The sequence below is a fragment of the Poecilia reticulata genome, chromosome 11 (genome assembly GCF_904066995.2).
Source record: "Poecilia reticulata chromosome 11, P_reticulata-male-v2, whole genome shotgun sequence".
NCBI classification, from domain to species: Eukaryota; Metazoa; Chordata; class Actinopteri; order Cyprinodontiformes; family Poeciliidae; genus Poecilia; species Poecilia reticulata.
Genome location: NC_088840.1, coordinates 298,537 through 317,051, shown reverse-complemented (window position 1 = coordinate 317,051; position 18,515 = coordinate 298,537). Strand labels below are relative to the sequence as shown.

Below are 18,515 nucleotides of genomic sequence, written 5' to 3'. Positions count from 1 at the left end.
ATAATCAACTCTCTGTTCTCTCTGTCATAGCAAAAATCCAGGAAGAAGATGTGTATTCTTGCCATAGTGTGTTCCATTATACTCATCATTCTTATCGTTATTATTTATGTAGCTTCCAAGTAAGCTGATTTCATTCAAGCAGTGTTTCAGTACTCTATTTGTAAATGCAAAACACCTTCCATCCTGACTTCACTGACAACCATTCACTTGGCATTATCAGAGCAAGAAAATATGTTCACTGTAAAAATATCTTCAAAGCTCATCAATATGGAGGCCTAAACAATTAAAAAATGTAGTAATCTTGAATTATTAAATCTGTTGATTTGTAAAGTAGATGATGAACCTACTTTAACGTTGTTGGGGAGGCTGTGGGGGACTAGAGTAATGTTTGAGAGCAATCTGCTATATGAAATTCCTTCATTTCCCTTACTTATCCCCTTACTTATCATACTTTATTGCGCCAACACTAGCTGCTGTGTATTTCAGATGTACAAACATTGTGAGGAATAACTGAATTGTCAATTTTTTTTTATTTTTATTTTTTGTGTTCTGTTCTGTTTATTTGTTGTTCCTTTTTGTAAGTTGATGTTGTGGCATCTTCTGACGTAGATGTGAACAGCCGGTCCCATCCTGCTTTGACTCATTAGCCTCATAGGGACACAGTAGTATGGTTGTGAGGTGGTGGTATATGTTGAAAATGCTAAACACAATTTTAGCATGTATATTCCATTCAGAATATGAAGGTTGATGTAAACTCTGAAATGGAAGACTACTCTTTATATGACATATTTTAAGATGATTTCTATACTCCTAACAGAAAGCATAATAAATATCTTAAGCACGAGTATGATCGATGGTTGACTCTTCAATAAATAAATGTTCATTTTATCCTTCATGGATAATTCTCAGATATTAAGGATATTATTTTATCTTGTAATGCAAATTCAAATAAGATTCGATCTGACAGTAGTCTATGTATGCATTACAGATTTTATTTAATTATTTTAACTACAGGTAACCCTTACATATGGAGAGAAAATACTCACAAAATACCTGTGTGTAATGTACTGGATTTGTAATCTGTGTCAGCCTCTGTGTGTAACTTTGGATAGTTGTATCTGTGAAACATGATTTGTAAACTGTAACAAAACATGTTGTGCATAACTCCGGGTACTTGTAAATATGTGGTCAAATGCACACACAAATATTACAAATTCAAACCTTCTCCTACACCTACAAATTGTTAAAAAAGTACATAGGGTTGCCTATGTCTATGTGTATCAACACATAGACAAAAACTGCATTCACACACACATCAGGTTACCAGTGCACAAGGGTTTTTGAGACTCAATTCATGCTTCCAGGTAGCCTCACATTCATGTGCAAGTGGTGCATTTAAATGCTGGTGGAAACCTGGATCATCTGAATTGTGTTCGGAACGTATTTGTTTTATCCTATGAACGTTTGTCACTGTACTTGTGCCGAAGTGGCAAAGATGTTATTTCTGTGACACATGGAGTACCTCAGCACTCCTTTTCAATACTCCAAAATAGTTTTTAGACATGTTAATTTTTGAGTCATGAAGATGTGATTACATGGTTTAAAAAAAACAGGCAGTCAAACCAAGAGGAAAGTTCTTGTGCTCTGCCCTTAGAAGTAAGTAGAAGTTAAACCTGCTGTCTTTGCTTTCTGATTATAACATCTAGCAATTTTAAATAATTCCATATTACATTTGATATGTTTGGTAGTTTGATACTCTGCCTCATATTTTTCTGCGAGCGAGAGCTAATGTCCATGTGAGCTATGGTACTTTAGCTGTTGGTAGCCACATCCTGGTATTTTTTAGTGTCACATTTCAGCGCAGTTTAAGAGAGTACCTTCAATCCATGAAAATTATCTCTACGTTGTGGTTCTTACAGTATCTGTTCTGCCTAACAAGTTACAGTCAAATTCCTAAGTCACGTTGCTGATTGATAATATTTGTGTAGTGTGAAATATTCTGATATGCCTTTTACCTTGTTATATTCTCTTAGTGAATATAATTACATGAAATAAATTGCCTTTCAATTTTAATTTGTTGAATTTGTATGTGTATAAATAACCTCTTATATTTACTTCTACACAGAATAGAGCCTCCAACGTTTGGTTTGGGATCATGTTATTTTCATACTGGAGGAGCAGGACCTTTCAGATCTCAGCAACTCTCATCCGATGGAGCTGCTGTATGCAAGAACATACTGACTCTTTAACAGGGGTCCTCAAATCCAGGAATCGATATCTGATGTCCTGCAATATTTAGATATGCCTTGGAAAATGATTGGAGTCAAAATGACTCCAATCATCTCTGTGCATTTCACAGAGATCCAGACACAAATACAGTTGCATCTGAAGATTCTGGGGGCCTTGTGAACATTATTCTAAATCATTATTTATACTGAGAACATAAATAAGAAAAATACCTCTCAGTTTGTTCTGGTGAATAAGGTCTAGCAGTTGCAGATGATGTTCCTGGCAGGTCCAGGAACATCATCTGCTGTAAGCAACAAAATATGGCTTTAGTGACAGTGACCAACATCCAGCTATATTACCGTATTTTCCGCACTATATAAGGCGCACCTAAAAACCTTCAATTTCCTCAAAAGCCGACAGTGCGTCTTATAATCCGGTGTGCCTTATATATGGACCAATATTGAGCCACAACAGGTCTAGTAACTACGGTAAGCAGCCGCCGACTTCATTTTCCCTGTAGAAGAAGAAGCGCGCGGTGCATGCTGGGATAGTTGTCAGAACGCTGGTTTGTTAAAGTTTGACTCACTAACTGAGATTTCGTAAATCTAAAAAAATGTATTATTCTGTAACATTGACTTAGATTATCTGACACCAGAGCCAACATTAGAAATTAAACTGTAACACATATTATAAAACTTATATTATGTGTTATAACATTCACCAGCAAAGTTTACACAGGTGGTAAAAACTATTATTTATATTTAATTCTTTCACTCTGTCAAAAGTAAGATACATCCCAAATCTTCCGTTTTTGTTTTGAAGGTTTCCTAAAGACACGATGTGAGGAAGAAGAGGGAGAATCTATAAAGAGAGACAGATTCACTGCAGGATGAATCTCACATCGGATTTTGGACTCAATCTCAGCTGCTGAATCTCTGAAGCTAGAACTCGTCGGCTGGAAAACATATACATATATCTATATATGTATGTATATACAACATGTATCCAATATATATTATTCAGTATTAATCATTATTTGTGTCATTATTAATCATTATTTGTTTGTGTTTGTATAGTTATATAAATATGTATTGACATTACTAATTAATTTATTAAATAAATTATGAACGGCTGTGTGCTTTGTAATATGCTCATCATACATCAATATCAGAATATTCCATTCCTATTCTATTGTTATAGCCACTAAGCATATTTAAATATGCTGAACTATGAATTAAAAACATACTTAAAAAGTACAATTGCTTGTAAATGTAGCTTTGATAGATGTTTGAATATGGTTTCCAGTAACAAAAAAGCTGTTATGGTCGATTAAATGCGCTGATACCTCATTGTGCTGCTAAACACATAACGCTGAGTGGAGTGGTGGACCGCTCCAAGATGGCCGCCCTAAATCTCGTCAGCGACAATAGGCGAGAGCGGTCCATGAGGCGTCTATTCTTATATTATGTCTATGTGAATACCGACCGTCTAGAATCAGGTCGTCTGCAGCTCATTTAACACCACGTTCTCCACCAACATGCTGTGCGCGAATGGAGAAGGGCTACCATCGTCCGGCCCATCGGAGGCCTCTCCTCGCTGACCGGGGTCATTCTTTATGTCAACAAAGTGGTTTTAGATATTCATCTAAAGCCACTTTAGACTAGGGTTGCCAAGGGACCAGCCCCTATACATTTAAAGGCGGGGCCAGTGGGGTGGAGAGACAGAGACTGTGGCGGCAGCGTGTTGGTTGGTCTGTGCTACCCAGAAAGCAGTTGGGCACAATTTTGCAACACCAAAACCGTGAGTGAAACAATGACTGGGGCAGACTACTATATAAAGTACTCGGGGACCCTTGTCGCGTATACGATCAATGCGGGACGGGTGGCAAAAGTTTTAAAATAGGCCATTTATTTGAAGGTGCGCCTTATTGTGCGGAAAATACGGTACCTGATCAAAAGTACTGTACATTTGTAAATATCTGATCAAGGATTATTTGGTCAATTAGCTGTAGTTAAAAACAGTGTTTTCTACTGTTATCTGATACATGTGCTTTATTTACCCAAACACAATGTAAATGTATATCTAGAGATGTATGCAGGGGTGAAAGTAGTTTTAAATTCTTGGGGGTACTATGACAAAAAAAATAAAATTATATATATATACAAAATAAAGCTGTATTTCCCTCAGCCCACTGGCTGCATGCAATGTTCACACCTTGAGATGACATGAGACCTAAATTCTGAACATCATGCCATGGAGTGCATCCCAGTTTTCCATGTATGGAATATAACCTTTCATTTTAGCTTTTAAACTGGTTCTATTGATCCTGTGTCCAGACAGAGGGATAATCAGTAGCCCAGCATCCTGACCTGTTTGTTCTGAAGATCCTGCAGCTTCCACTTCTCTTCCTAACATGGCGCCTCCTCACCCTGACTCTCATCCTGACAGGAGGAACCACAGAGCTCTGTTAGGTTAAAGCTCATCTTCTGAAGTTGGGATATTTTTCCTCCAACAGGTTCCAGAGGAATCACCTCAAACCAGATGTTGGACTGGATTTTATTTAAATGTCATTTGTGAAAGTTAGAGCCTCATTTTCAACAGTGAAGCTATAAAGGTTGAAAAAGGTTATTATTTTGGAGACAATCTCAACATTAATATGTCCACTAAATAAGAGGCAACAAACAAAATTGTTTGATAGAGGAAAAGCCTTTCAGACTCTGAGCCCAACAGCACCAAACTATTTTTTATATTAGACTATTTAATTTCACACAATTATTGCGATAGAAGCCATTTGTTTGTTAAATACTTAATGAAATGTATTTACCTTGTTTGATGTTTGTTGAGATTGACTTATACTCACAAAGAACGACGTAATTAGTCCAAGTTTGTCGTTTATTGAATGTTCAGAAACTACAGCGGCTGTGATGAGCCAAGACAGGTAAAACAACCTGAACAGGTGATCAACTCTAAACCACTCGCACATTTTTACTCTCCGTCTCTCTGTCATTTAAGCAGACCCGTTGCCATGGCAACCTCCACAAGCCGACCAGACATTACGTTAAAAACATTTAGTCCGTTGCGATATCAGGTTTGCAGGCTTGATATTTATTTTTGCGATCATTAATAAGCTCCCTGAACACAGCGGAGGTTGATTCGTTCATTTTAAACTCCTGCTCTGCTCGTTATTTTGGTAATGGAACCGAAACGCATAGAATTGTGCAACACCTTGTTGAAACAATAATCACTGAAATTATTATTGTTGTTGGATCATTAATTTGAACACGTTTTGTTGATTTTTGTTGTTCTTTAATAAAGTTACGAACGTTTTGAGGACGTGCTGCTCTCAGCCTCCTGGCGGACGGTGTTCAGTTTGTCACCTGCTGCTCTAGTAAAGCACGAACAGTTCAGAAACAATATGAAATGGGAAAAAAGTTATTTATTAACTGATTAAGTCGTGTTTTAGATTGTTCTTGAAAAACAAATCAGTCGCAGCTGCACAGTGAACCCATTGATATTTTATACAGCAGACAGCCGCTCCCCTCTCTTGCAGGTACTGCGTAGCCCCGCTAAATCTTTACTTACTTTCACCCCTTGATGTATGTGTTGATAGGACAGATGTAGAATAAATAACGGGAGACATGAAAACATTAACACAGAAACTCCAACTTTTGTATTTGCCAGCCTGCAGTGCTATAGCATTAAGACATCATAAGAATTATTTGGTGTGGGCCAAAGCTATTTTAACCGTATGCATGCACTTCTATCACAGACAGCTTTCTCTGCCTGCCTCCACCTGACAATAAATAAAAAGCACTACAACACTGCAAAAGATTACACAAATACAAACATTCAGAAATGCAGCCAGTAAAAGGCAGTGAAATCAGGGAGTGTGTATCTGTAGCCTTGAGATATGTGTGCAGTAAGTCTGTGAACCCCATTCAGCCAACTCTCCCGGGCTAAAGTCTCTGATACTGTGGTCTTATCTAAGAACAAGTCCTTGGGAGCACTCTGCTCCACATTTGCAAGGATGTCTTCAGGAAGGGAACGAGGAGTGAAAGAGCGTCTTGTTTACATATCAGTTGCAGATGATATGTAAACCAGGAGAACTGAGCCAGCCAAGGTCCAACACAAGGGAGCCAGTTCAGATGGAGACAATATTCTTTAGATTGGGTAGACTTTTAATTTCTATCTGCCCTAAAGTCTCACCGGTACATCTCTGTTAATTTCAATCATTCAAATTAGTATGGCCGTTCCCGCCAGTCAGAACTAGCAACTTCTCCAAAATGTTGATTCCATCTCACTGGTGAGATTCAGGGCCTGCAGCTGGTTTGCGAATCTCAGCAAGATTTGCATCCAACTTACGGCTCTGGTCCCACAGCACATCAGTCTGAGTATTTGCTAGTCAGCCAAATCCATCATACTGATCAGTATGATCAGGCGATCAACTGTAATTTTCTGAAGATTTCTTACCATTCACATTCTTTGTCCCCTCACTGAAGCAAGGCGACTGCAGTGCAGTTTGGGGCAGTTCTGAGAGAGAGTCAGAGTCTTACGCCTTAGTCAGCTCTAACCAATAAGGAAAGCATTCGTCTTTAGGCTCTGCCCACAATGTTCATGTTTCCAGCACTCAACTCTTTGAGTTCAACCAAAAAATGGGAGCATCTAAACCAAAAGCTTGAGAATTACAACCTAAGATGTCTGTAATTTACAAATGAGTTTGTTTTGCAAATAGTGTGTTCACTTCATGAGATAAAAATGAGTGATTTTATTTTAAAAAAATAAACTTTTTTTCTTTATTAAAAAAAAACATTACAATTCCAAAAGTTTTGATCACAATTGTATTTATTTTTTGAGACTAGCTTTTGTGAAACAAATTTGCCTCCATATTAAAGGGAGGTTTTCAGTTAAATTGATTTGAAAGTGTTTGAAGTGATAAAAGAACCAGAAGAGTTAATCACAGATGAGTAGGAACAGCTGGGAAGATAACAGGTAGACCTGGCAGGGAGAGAGAAAGATAAGATATCAAAGCTCAGAGAAGGGGAAATTGATTCTATTCAGCAAATAATCTACCTAATATAAGGAAATCCAAAGTACACACAATGAGAATAAAGTACACAAGGAAAGATTTAAAATGACACGATATAAGCAAATAAACACCAAAGAAATGATCAAAAAAACATTTTAAAAAATCTCTAACTGAGGACCATAACACATCAAGTCGTGTCAGTCTGTAGAAAAAATGTAAACAAATTCAGGCCTGGCTCAATGGCAATGACAAAAATGGAAGACAGACAAGCAGATCTATATAAATATTAATTTATTTATACAAATATGTGGCTCTGGGAATAATAAACATCCAGTCTGAAAGGGGTGTGCACAGGGCCAGACTTAGGAAGGTGTGGGCCCTCGGACTTACTTCAATTGAAGCAGGAAATAAGGGAAGACCAACACGGCAGCTGAAAGGTTTGCTTTGAGGCAGAAGGGTACGGCTCTTCTCAAACGGAGTGGTATAAAAGAAAAGACAGGCTTTGTGGATGTGCTGCTAGAAATGGCCTTTTCTGCTTTCCTTGCATTCGTTTCTCAATGTGTGGCATTGTGTGGAGTCAGATGGGATTTTGTGACTTAAAGAATTTCCAAAGAAGCCTCACCAAGCACGAGCAGTCAACCACTCATATTTAAAACCAGGTCACACTAAAACGTTTGGGATGTCAAGCAGGCACGTGCAGATGGGGGAGCTAGGGGGGCTTGAGCACCTGCCCTTTTTGCTCCTTGCCCCAAAGTGCTCTTTTGGTCAATTTGTTTTTCTTTGGTATTATTATTTCCTAAGTCCTCTTCTGACACATGAAAACATGTGCTAAAATTCTTTGCTTTTTTGTTTCTTTTTTGTATAACATAATAAGCCCACTGGTCACCTTGTTACCTTTGACCTTTTGCCCATGATGCAGTTGCCTCTCGCGCAGTGAGATAAGGCAGCTAACTGGAGCTCAACGTAGCGAACGTTCCAGATTACAGAACAGTTTTTGGTGAATAAAAAAACGTTTTTGGTGAATAAAGTGGAGTAGACTTGCTGCTTGTCAGATGACGGAAAACGTTGAAGTATCGTTTCTGCTTCAGCTCGGAGTCGCGGTTTAAGCAGAGAGGTAATGAAATACAACAGACGCTGACAGGCCTCTGCGTCTGCCTTTCTCTGAAGAACTACTGAGGGGAGGAGACAGCCAGGTGAGGAGAAACTGTTCTTATCTATCGATTCAGAATAAATATCATACAGACATTAGGCTGTTGTTGGTGTGCTATTAGCTAGCTGCTAGCTAACGACTTTGCTAGCAAAGCAAGATAACTAAAAAGCTTCTTCCCTGTATCGTTAATGATATCAGTTATTCTTTAGTATTTATTATGCAATAATGGCACATCGCCCGTCCAAAACCGATCATCTCCATAATGGATATATGTCCGATCTTCTAATTTCCTTTGCTACATAATGTACATTTCATTTATTCTAGCGTTAGGTAAATGTATCCTGAAGGAGAATAACAATGAGATAAAAGTCCAACAAGGATATTCATTTAGAATTTAAAATAACTGACCCTGAATTACCGTGATAGATATAATGAATGTAATAAAATTGACATTAATGAAGGGGAAAAAACTCAACCCAGACTTTAGGTTTAGGGTCTGGTTCGCAGAGTATGAAGTTAAATTTGTTTGCAATTATTCAATGGAGGAAAAAAAAAACTTACCTCAGTTAAGTAAAATAAAATTGTAATCAAAACTTTTGGAATTGTGATGATTTCTTTAAAAAAAAAATTGTTTTGTTTAAAAAACTTTTTTAAATTAAATAACTAATTTTTGTCTTGTGAACTTAAAAAGTTATTTGCCAAACATAAGCTTTTATTTTCACACATCAGAAATCTTTTGTTGCGTTGTGAAAACTCAGTAGGCTTTACTCATGGTGGCATGCATTAACAATTCAATGTTTGCTTTTGTTTTTTTCTTTTTCTGCAGTTCCACGTTAAAGTTTGATGCAGCTCTGCTTTCCTGAATGGACCATCTTCATCTCCACTGCAGCAAACAGGCAGCTCTGTTTTATAGATTACAGTGTCACTTTGACCCGCGGAGGCTCTGTGTTAGTAAGGAGGAAGTGAGGCGACAATATGTCTTTGAGGTGTTTTTATTCAGGAGCTCCAAGTTACACCAACACCCTCTCTTTTTTAGTGAAACAAAGCAGCTTACATTTACACCTGAGGCAAGTTCCACTTACACCAGGTGAAGAGGTGATCAAACAACAAACACTTCTTTTCATGGCGGTTGGCAGAACACTGAGAACGCTGACGCTATTGCGCCCTCTACTGCGCATGCGGGACACTTTCAGGTCATTTTCCCGTTCACACTGCAGAACACATACAGGTCGCATTTACTGGCAGTGTGAACGACCCCGGCAAAAAAATTGGAATTGCGAAAAAATCGAAATTGGGTCACATCAGGCTGCAGTGTGAATGCACCCTTGGTTTAGAATCCTGAAACACAGAGTGGCGTTGTTGTCAGTTGCCATGGCAATGAGTCTGCTTGTAGCTTCAAGAATTCAAGGATTTTTTATTGTCATACCACCATGATAGTTTGTGGTACGAAATTTGTACGCAAGTCCCAGATCAAGAAATCCACTACACTAAAAAATATAAGTAGATAATAAAATAAAATAGATAAACAGATGAACAATAAATAAATTAAAGAGATATGTGTAATTTTGTGTCTGTGTATAAATAAACTATGAGGTGAGGCTGCATTTGGTGCAGCTTGAGTTCAGCAGTCTGATGGCTGAAGGGAAGAACCTATTCCTGAGCCTGGTGGTGTTACTCTGGATGCTCCTCAGCCTCCTGTTTGAGCGGCTGGAACAGTCTGTGTGCAGGATGGGTGGAGTCCTTCATGATGGCCCTCCTCCTGCATCGTCCATGGTGGAGGAAAGGATGCTCCCCACGGTCCTTTGTGCAACCTTGACCACCCTCTGCAGAGCCGTCCTCTCGGCAGCAGTGCAGCTGCTGTGCCACACAGTGATGCAGGTGTAGAGAATGCTCTCCACCACACAGTGATAGAAGCTCCTCAGGACTGAGTTCCCACAGCTTCCTGAGGAAGTAGAGATGCTGGTGAGCCTTCCTGACCAGACTGGAGGTGTTGGTACTCCAGGTGAGGTCACTGGATATGTGCACACCCAGGTACCTGTAGCTGGAGACCACCTCCACAACTGCTTCCCTGGGGCTGAAGAGGATCCTTGTCCCTTCTAAAATCCACCACATTAATGTGAAGAGGTTATTGTCTCTGCACCACTGCATCATGTGTTCCACCGCCTTTCTGTATTTGTACTCATCACTGTTCGTTATGTGTCCCACTACTGCTGCGTCGCCGGCAAACTTCACTATATCACAGTTGGGGTGTCTTGCTGAGCAGTCATACGTCAGCAGAGTGAAGAGGAGGAGGCTCAGCACGCAGCCCTGCAGCGAGCCAATGCTGAAGGTGATGGAGGAGGAGACGGTGTTGTGGATCCTGACAGTCTGAGGTCTGTTGGTCAGGAAGTCCAGAATCCAGTTCCCCAGTGTGGAACTCAGTCCAAGAGAGGAGAGCTTCTGCACCAGGGTCTATGGGATGATGGGGTTGAAGGCTGAGGAGAAATCCAGAAAGAGCTGACGGATGTAAGGGGGCCTGCTCTCCAGGTGGGTGAGGGCTGTGTGGATCACGGATGAAATGGCGTCAGCAGTGGAGCAGTTCTTCCTGTAGACATACTGATGGGCATCCACAGTGACATCGATGGAGTCCTTGATGTGGTTCATAACTAGCCTCTCAAAGCAATTCATGACTACCGATGTTAAGGCCGGTAGTCATTCAGGCTCGTCACTGTGGAGCACTTGGGGACAATGACGATAGTGGTGGTCTTTAAGGAGGTGGGAACAGATGACAGTGACAGTGAGGTGTTGAAGATGTCTGCCAACACCTCACACAGCTGATATGCACAGTCCCTCAGTAGTCGCCCTGGGATTTTGTCGGGGCCTGCAGCCTTGCTGGGGTTGATTTCCTGGAGGGACGTCTTCACATCTGCTGTGGTCATACAGAGAGGCATGCCTCCAGGTGGTGGCATTACTCTGGTGCTGAGGGAGGTGTTATGATCCTCAAAGCAGGCATAGAACTTAAGTGCATCTGGAAGTGAGGGATCCCTTGTACATTGTGCAACCCTGATGTGATTAGTGATGCATTTGATGCCCTTCCACATGCGCAGGGGATCGTTTGTGGTGAAGTGACCTTGAGATTTCTGGGTGTATGTGGCTTTGGGCCTCAAAATGCCTGCAGCCAGTTCTTTCCTTGCTTCTCGTAGTGCTTATGCCTGTCCTGAGCGCAACCTGTAGCTTTCAGCAGAGTGCTCACCTCAGCATTCAGCCAGGGTTTCTGGTTCGGGTAACAGGTTACTGTCCTGGTGGTGGTGACATCATCAGCACACTTGGAGATGAAGCCAAGAACACAGGAGGTATATTCCTCCAGGTCCACTTACTACTGAAAACAGTCCTGGAGCACACAGAGTACACACATGGCCTGGCCGATACAGAGGGTGAGAAAGAAGTGGTTTCGAGTTGTACTTCAGGTTTTCCCTTTGCTGTGGAGCATAGAGCGAAATTAATACCCACATTTCCAAGTTTTATTGTGTTGACAGCGCAGCTATGGATAGCATGTAAAAGAAGAGTCTTTTTGAGCTCCAGCATTGCGCACATGCGCAAAATTTCCGTACGTAAACAGTAACATGAAAGGTGTCTATTTGTAAATCTGATTAAGTCAGTGCCTCACCAGCTATGAACCTCACCGCAAGTAGTGACGTAGTGACGTGCGGTCAGGGGAGGCAGTATTTATTTTTCATTTAGCTTAACTAATTTTGATTATTATTTTCTTCAAAATTGCTGAATGAAACAAACAGAAGCGAAGCCGGTGAGGCAGCAGTGAGCTGAGTCTCACTTTGGATTGCACAACCTCTCACTAACTGCACTGGCTGCCATTCAATGGGAGCATGTTCCTCCTGTCTGTATGTCGCTAATAAAATGGCTAAAAAACATTTAATACATGAACTGATTTTCCATAATTTAGCTTATTTATATAATGTACAATGTTTTGTCACTAACTCTCTGTGTGTAACATGTTTTATGTGCTGGGGAGCAATCATAAACAGTAGAGAACAGATTCAAGGTGAAGCAGGCAGTTTTCTTGCCTCGTGGTAGGGGGCGCTCATGATCCCAGACATTGGACTTTTGACTTCACATCTGCAGAGTAAGAGACAGTGAGCAAGCAAAACAGTAAATGAGTAAAGTGCAGCGTTATACTTGATGTTTTCTCCTGTCTTCCAAAGTCAGCATGGATGACTACAGTTCTATTCTTGAACAGTTTTCTAAAGTGGATTTTCAGTTGAAGCAGGAAATAACAAAAGGAGGGTTTCCCCAGAAAATTTGCTACCCCTGGTGGTCGGGGCGCCGAGGCGGTCCATCGTGTTTTTTGTATTAAAAGATGTTAAGTATACAGGAAATGTAAAAATATTACTGTTACGGGAAACCATTGCCAGTGAAACGCTATTTAAACCCACAACTATATCTTAATAAGAAATAAAAAAAATACCATTCAAATAAATATCAATTATTTGCATTTCTGTTCAATACAAATTTAGTCAGTGGCTCCATAAGGTCCTGTAGCGCTTCAGGGGCCCAAAAAACACTAATATTTTAACAAAGACCACAGATAAATAAATGTAACACTTGTTTATTGAGATTATCAATGCTGCTAAATTTGATTTAATGGTTTTAGCATAAATACATTAAAATATTGTAAATTGTTTAACATTTAAATGTAAGATTTTAAGAAGCTGGCAAGTTCACTTTGTAAAAGTTCAAAGAACAATATTCATAGTTTGATTGTTTTATTACCACAGCTACAATCTGATGCTATGAGTTTAATCTTGAGTTGCAAAGCTGAAACAAAGCTGTGTTTCAGCTTTGTTTGTTCACAAATACAAATTAGTAAACTGAAATTATAACTGATTGTTTTTAGGTTGGCCAATTAAACTACTACTCGTCTTCCAGATTTCACAAAATTTAACAGAAGCTGCTGGATGTGCTGATGTTTTTAGCAGCAAGAGGGGCCCCTAAGTCAAATTCTGCTCAAGGCCTCATACAGCCTTGGACCGGCCCTGTGGATGAGTTAAATCTGCTGCACCACGCAGAGATGCGCAACAAACGGGAGATTTAATTTAATGCTGCTAATGTGGCTTTAGTGACTCGAGTCTGTCGAGACTCTGAGTGTGTTTGTGTCGCTCGAGTTTTAAGGGACAAGTTTTTCAGATCTGTGCGTGGCAGCGCCCTGGTGAAAGATAAATATACTAAGAATATAACATTTTTGTATACTTAAGCATACTTTAAGTCAGACTAATCATGAGTATACTTCAAGTTCACTTAGGATTAGTTAACTTCCATCCATCTATTTTTTTACACCCTTGTCCCTTAGTGGGGTCGGGAGGGTTGCTGGTGCCTCTCCAGCTAAAGTTCTGGGCGAGAAGCGGGGTCACCCTGGACAGGTCAACACAGAGACAGACAGGACAAACAACTATGCACACACAAACTCACACCTAGGGAGAATTTAGAGAGACCAATTAACCTAACAGTCATGTTTTTGTGGGAGGAAACTGGAGTACCCGGAGAAAACCCACCATGCACAGGGAGAACATGCAAACACCAGGGGCGGGAATCAAACCCAGAACCTTCTTGCTGCAAGGCAACAGCTCTATCAACTGTGCCACTGTGCAGCCCGATTAGTTAACTTAAAGTGTGCTATTTTGGAGCAACTAATTTTTTGCTTAGTGTATTATAATAATAATTAAATTGTACTAAAGCACAATTTAAAGTGTACTAAGTCTACTTTCATGTACTTTTTTGGAACAATTAAGTTATACTTAGAATACCTTAAGTATGTTCTTTTTATGTAATATAAACATGCTTGATTGGTATATCTTAAGCGTACTATGTTAGTGATTGTAAAAAATATATATTTAGAATGTATTTTAAGTGTATTGGCATTACATATTTTACATATTAGCAGTGTGATCACAGCATGCTTCAATTACACTTTTGTTTTAGTATAATTGCTAATTAAGTACACTTTTAAGTTACTTAATGTCTTATTATTCTACTTCGCCACTTTCATACACGCTGTGGACTGTAAACATATCAGGCTACCAGAACACAGACGGATCAATTACAACACACGTTGAAACAAATTACATTGTGCATTCAATATATTGCAAATTTTTCAAGAGTACATTACCAATGTCCTATCACAGAATTGTACAAATTGACAATATATTAAAAATTTACCGACATATGCTAAAGAAAATTAACACAGTAAAACAATAGGAAACTTCAGAGAAATGTGAAAAATATTTCACCAAGTACAGAGTATTGTTTTAATAGAATGACACAGTATTAGCTCTTTTTTCTCATGTCATAAATTGAAATAGGAAATAAACTCCTACTGTTAGCTATAATCTTTAAAAACCTTATTATTGTTACTGCTGTTTTCATTGTTTGCACTCTTCAGTGGCAACAATTTAGCACTTTACATCATTTATTCATGTACCACATCTATTGATCAATTTTTATGTGTGCTTCATGCTTCTGCTTAATCAGAGCAGACAGTCTGGCTTGGCATCTCATCTGCAAAAAATAGGACTAGGGGGTGTGGATGGTATGTTGTTTTGTTGAAGGGGGAAGGGACCAAAATGCTGTGCTTTTGTATTGTGATGGGGGAAGGAAAGAAAGTATGAATGGTCGAGAACATCTTATGTGCTGAATAAACAACCCTTGACACAAATGTCTTTAAGTAGTTTGGATATTCCCTTTATCTCTGCGTAGAAAGCCTTTGCACTGATCCCACTTTATTTATTTTTTTGTCTTTTATTCATTGTAGCCAGTCAAACGCTTTGTGGCATCCCATGCCAGTAAATCTTCTAGAGCAATTTGCAGTCTAACAAATTTTCTGGGACTGGGTTGGAATTATGCGAGTAGGTCCTCTGGAGACATGATGGCATGCAGAATATGGTTTCTCAAAATATGGACTGATATAGTTCTCTGGAGAAACCCAACGAGCTTCTGGATAACTTCTGATTGTGTGTTATAAATGGGGTGTGCTCCATAATGGATCTCAATAGGGAACACTCCATGAATGAAGGAGGAACCTGCTCTTTTATAATAGGAGTGAATTGGTAGTAGTCTCTAAACAATGTGCTCCCCGAATGGTTAGTTATCTCCATATTGCATCTGGCGTGTATCCAGTTGTATCCAGTCTGCTGCATCCGGTTTTGGCTAGATGAGGCCAAAACTATTTGGTTACATCCACCAAATTGTAAGGTTGTGTGAGCTTCTCACCAGCCTGCCCGCTTTCCAGGTTTAATTTAACATTTGCTTGCATGTTTTGTTTTGCTGATTTGTTCAGTATTTGTTTGCATTGCATGTTTGTCTTTATTACTGTTTAGTTTTGCAGTGCTTTTTCTTTTGTTGTTTTTGTAAAAAAAAAAAGTTAATGGGATACCATTTACTGTTGAAGAGGTTATGTGATATCTGTCTATATGCTAATGTGTGTAACATACACACACATTATATATATATATATATATATATATATATATATATATATATATATATATATATATAAAATCCCTTCTCACCCTCCACAGGTGATCTCTCTCTCTCTCTCTCCCTCTCTCTCTGTCTCTCATCCTCTGAGCTCGGGTCCTCTACCAGAGGCCTGGGAGCTTGAGGGTTCTCCTCCAGTATCTTGGCTGTGCCACATTTCTGGACTGAAATGTCTGATGTTGTTCCTGGGATCTGTTGTAGCCACTGCTCCAGTTTGGGGGTGACTGCCCCGAGGGCCCCGATGACCACAGGCACCACTGTGGTCTTCATCTTCCAGGCCTTTCCCAGTTCCTCTCTGAGGTTCTGGTATTTCTCCAGTTTCTCGTTCTCCTTTTTCTTGATGTTGGTATTGCTACATCCACCACAACGGCTTTCCTCTGTTGCTTATCCACCACCACAATCAGGGTCCCAACTACATATTATTCAGGTGGATGCGAACACATAAATTCACGCGCCCCAGCCCCCGAAGGAAGGTGCGTGAAGGTCAAGGAGCACACACGCTACATTTCTCTGGTTGATGCCTACACACAACATACGCTCGCTCTACCAGCCCCCCCTCCCGACACGAAAGTACGTGAAAGGCAAAACTTGCTACATTTACCCCGTTATGGCGTGAGGGCGCTCAAGTGTATGTGAACACATTATCGGCGCGCCGCCCTCTCCAGACGGGGTTTTGACGCCCCCTCTGGTGCAGCACCCCTATGCGTTGCATGTGCTGCATACCCACTTTTTGCGCCACTGATCACAATGTCCGGTTGGTTCTCCACACCATTTTGTCTGTCTGGATCTGGAAGTCCCACAGGATCTTAGCTCGGTCATTCTCCACCACCTTTGGGGGTTTTTCCCCACTTTGATCTCGGGGCTTCCAGTCCATATTCTGCACAGATGTTCCTGTACACTATGCCCGCCACTTGGTTATGTCGTTCCATGTATGCTTTCCCTGCCAGCATCTTGCACCCTGCTGTTATGTGCTGGACTGTCTCAGGGGCCTCCTTGCACAACCTACACCTTGAGACAGAAGAGCGGCACCCTTCTGTCTCTGTGTTGGTCTTCCTTTAGTATTATTTCCTGCTTCAATTGAAAATCCACTTTAGAAAACTGTTTAAGTGAAGTAATGTAGTAATCCATGTTGACATCGAAAGAGAGGAGAAAATGATAAATATATTGCTGAACTTGATTTATTTACTGTATTGCTCACTCACTGTCTCTCACTCTGCATACGTGGAGTCACAAGACCAATGTCTGGGATCATGAGCGCCTGACTCATCTCGAATTTGTTCTTTGGCGATTATGATCGTTCCTCTACACACGGATCACATTACACACACAGTTGGTGACAAAAAACAGACTGTACACTATATAAATAAGCTAAATTATGTAAAATCAACACTTAATATATGATTATGTAAAAATGATATATTAAGTGTTTTTTAACCATTTTACTGGTGACGTACAGACAGGAGGAACATGCTCCCATCGATACATATCGATATTCATACACATATATCCACCAGTTCTGTGATGTCATCATGGAGGAGTGGAAAAGCATTCCAACGGCAACCTCTGGTGAACTCCATGCCCAGGGGAGGTAAGGCAGTTTTGGTAAATAATGGTGACCACACAAAATATTGACACTTAAGGAACTTTCACTAAGGGGTGTACTCACTTTTATTGCCAGTAGTTTAGACATTAATGGCTTTATATAGAGTTATTTTGCGGGAAGAATAAATTTACACTGTTAGCAGGCTACTTTTCATTGTGTCAAAGTGTAATTTTGTCAGTGTTGTCCCATGAAAAGATGTACTTAAATATCTGTAGAAATGTGACGGGTGTACTCACTTTTGTGATACATTGTGTATATATGTATACATATACATATATATATATATAAAATGTCTTTTATGCATATATCCTATTGTTGTAGGCTTATTTTTAACTTTTGTGAAAACAATAAAAAATAATAATAGTAATAATAATCCACCTCTCTTTGTTGTCCTGACTTCGTGCAGCCCTTTTTTAAATATTGAGAAGCTGAATTGTCTTGCGGCTAAAGCCCCAGGTGCTATTACTGGTCATTTGGTCATAGTGTTTCACAATTTAGGTTTCAGACACCGCTCACGTCACAAGAAGGTTAGTCAAGTAAATATCCTGATTGAATGTAACTTCTGATCTCTGCACATTTCATTCATTTTACTTTGCAGCAGGGACTTTGTCCAGAAGCACCAGAGAGTAGACATGAGGTTCATGACTATTAGCGGCCTGTTAGCCATGCTATTTTATTTCTTTTTGGAATACAAAATTTCTTTATCATCATCCTTTTTATCCCCATGATCTCTTGATAAAACACGATGTTCTTTGAAAGTTGGCCTTATTCATTCATGTGGAAGTCCCAGGAACATACATGAGAGCAAAACATCCTATTACATCAAAACATACCACACAACATTCAAAAAACACTGATTTCTTGATTTATACATTCTTGCCTGATATATTTAGACACAGCTATTATTTTACAGCATATTCTTTCCTCCTTCAGTGAAATTTAATGAAAATAATTTCATATTTAGCACTGGGATGATACAG

The 18,515-nt window shown here is 39.7% G+C and overlaps 1 protein-coding gene across 3 annotated transcripts in view; it reads left to right on the top strand.

The window, feature by feature from the left end:
• The window catches only part of stx12 (syntaxin 12), a 62,101-nt gene extending 46,218 nt beyond the window's left edge, over positions 1-15,883 (top strand). For 2 of the 3 annotated variants that reach the window (XM_081612350.1, XM_081612349.1), the window contains exon 10: positions 31-2,073. In XM_081612350.1, the coding sequence (XP_081468476.1) occupies positions 31-123 (93 nt within the window). In that variant the 3' untranslated portion in view covers positions 124-2,073. Of the gene's footprint in view, positions 1-30; positions 2,074-9,231 lie in introns of those variants that run through there. The other variant, XM_081612351.1, reaches the window with a different exon arrangement.
• The last annotated feature ends 2,632 nt before the right edge of the window (positions 15,884-18,515 follow it).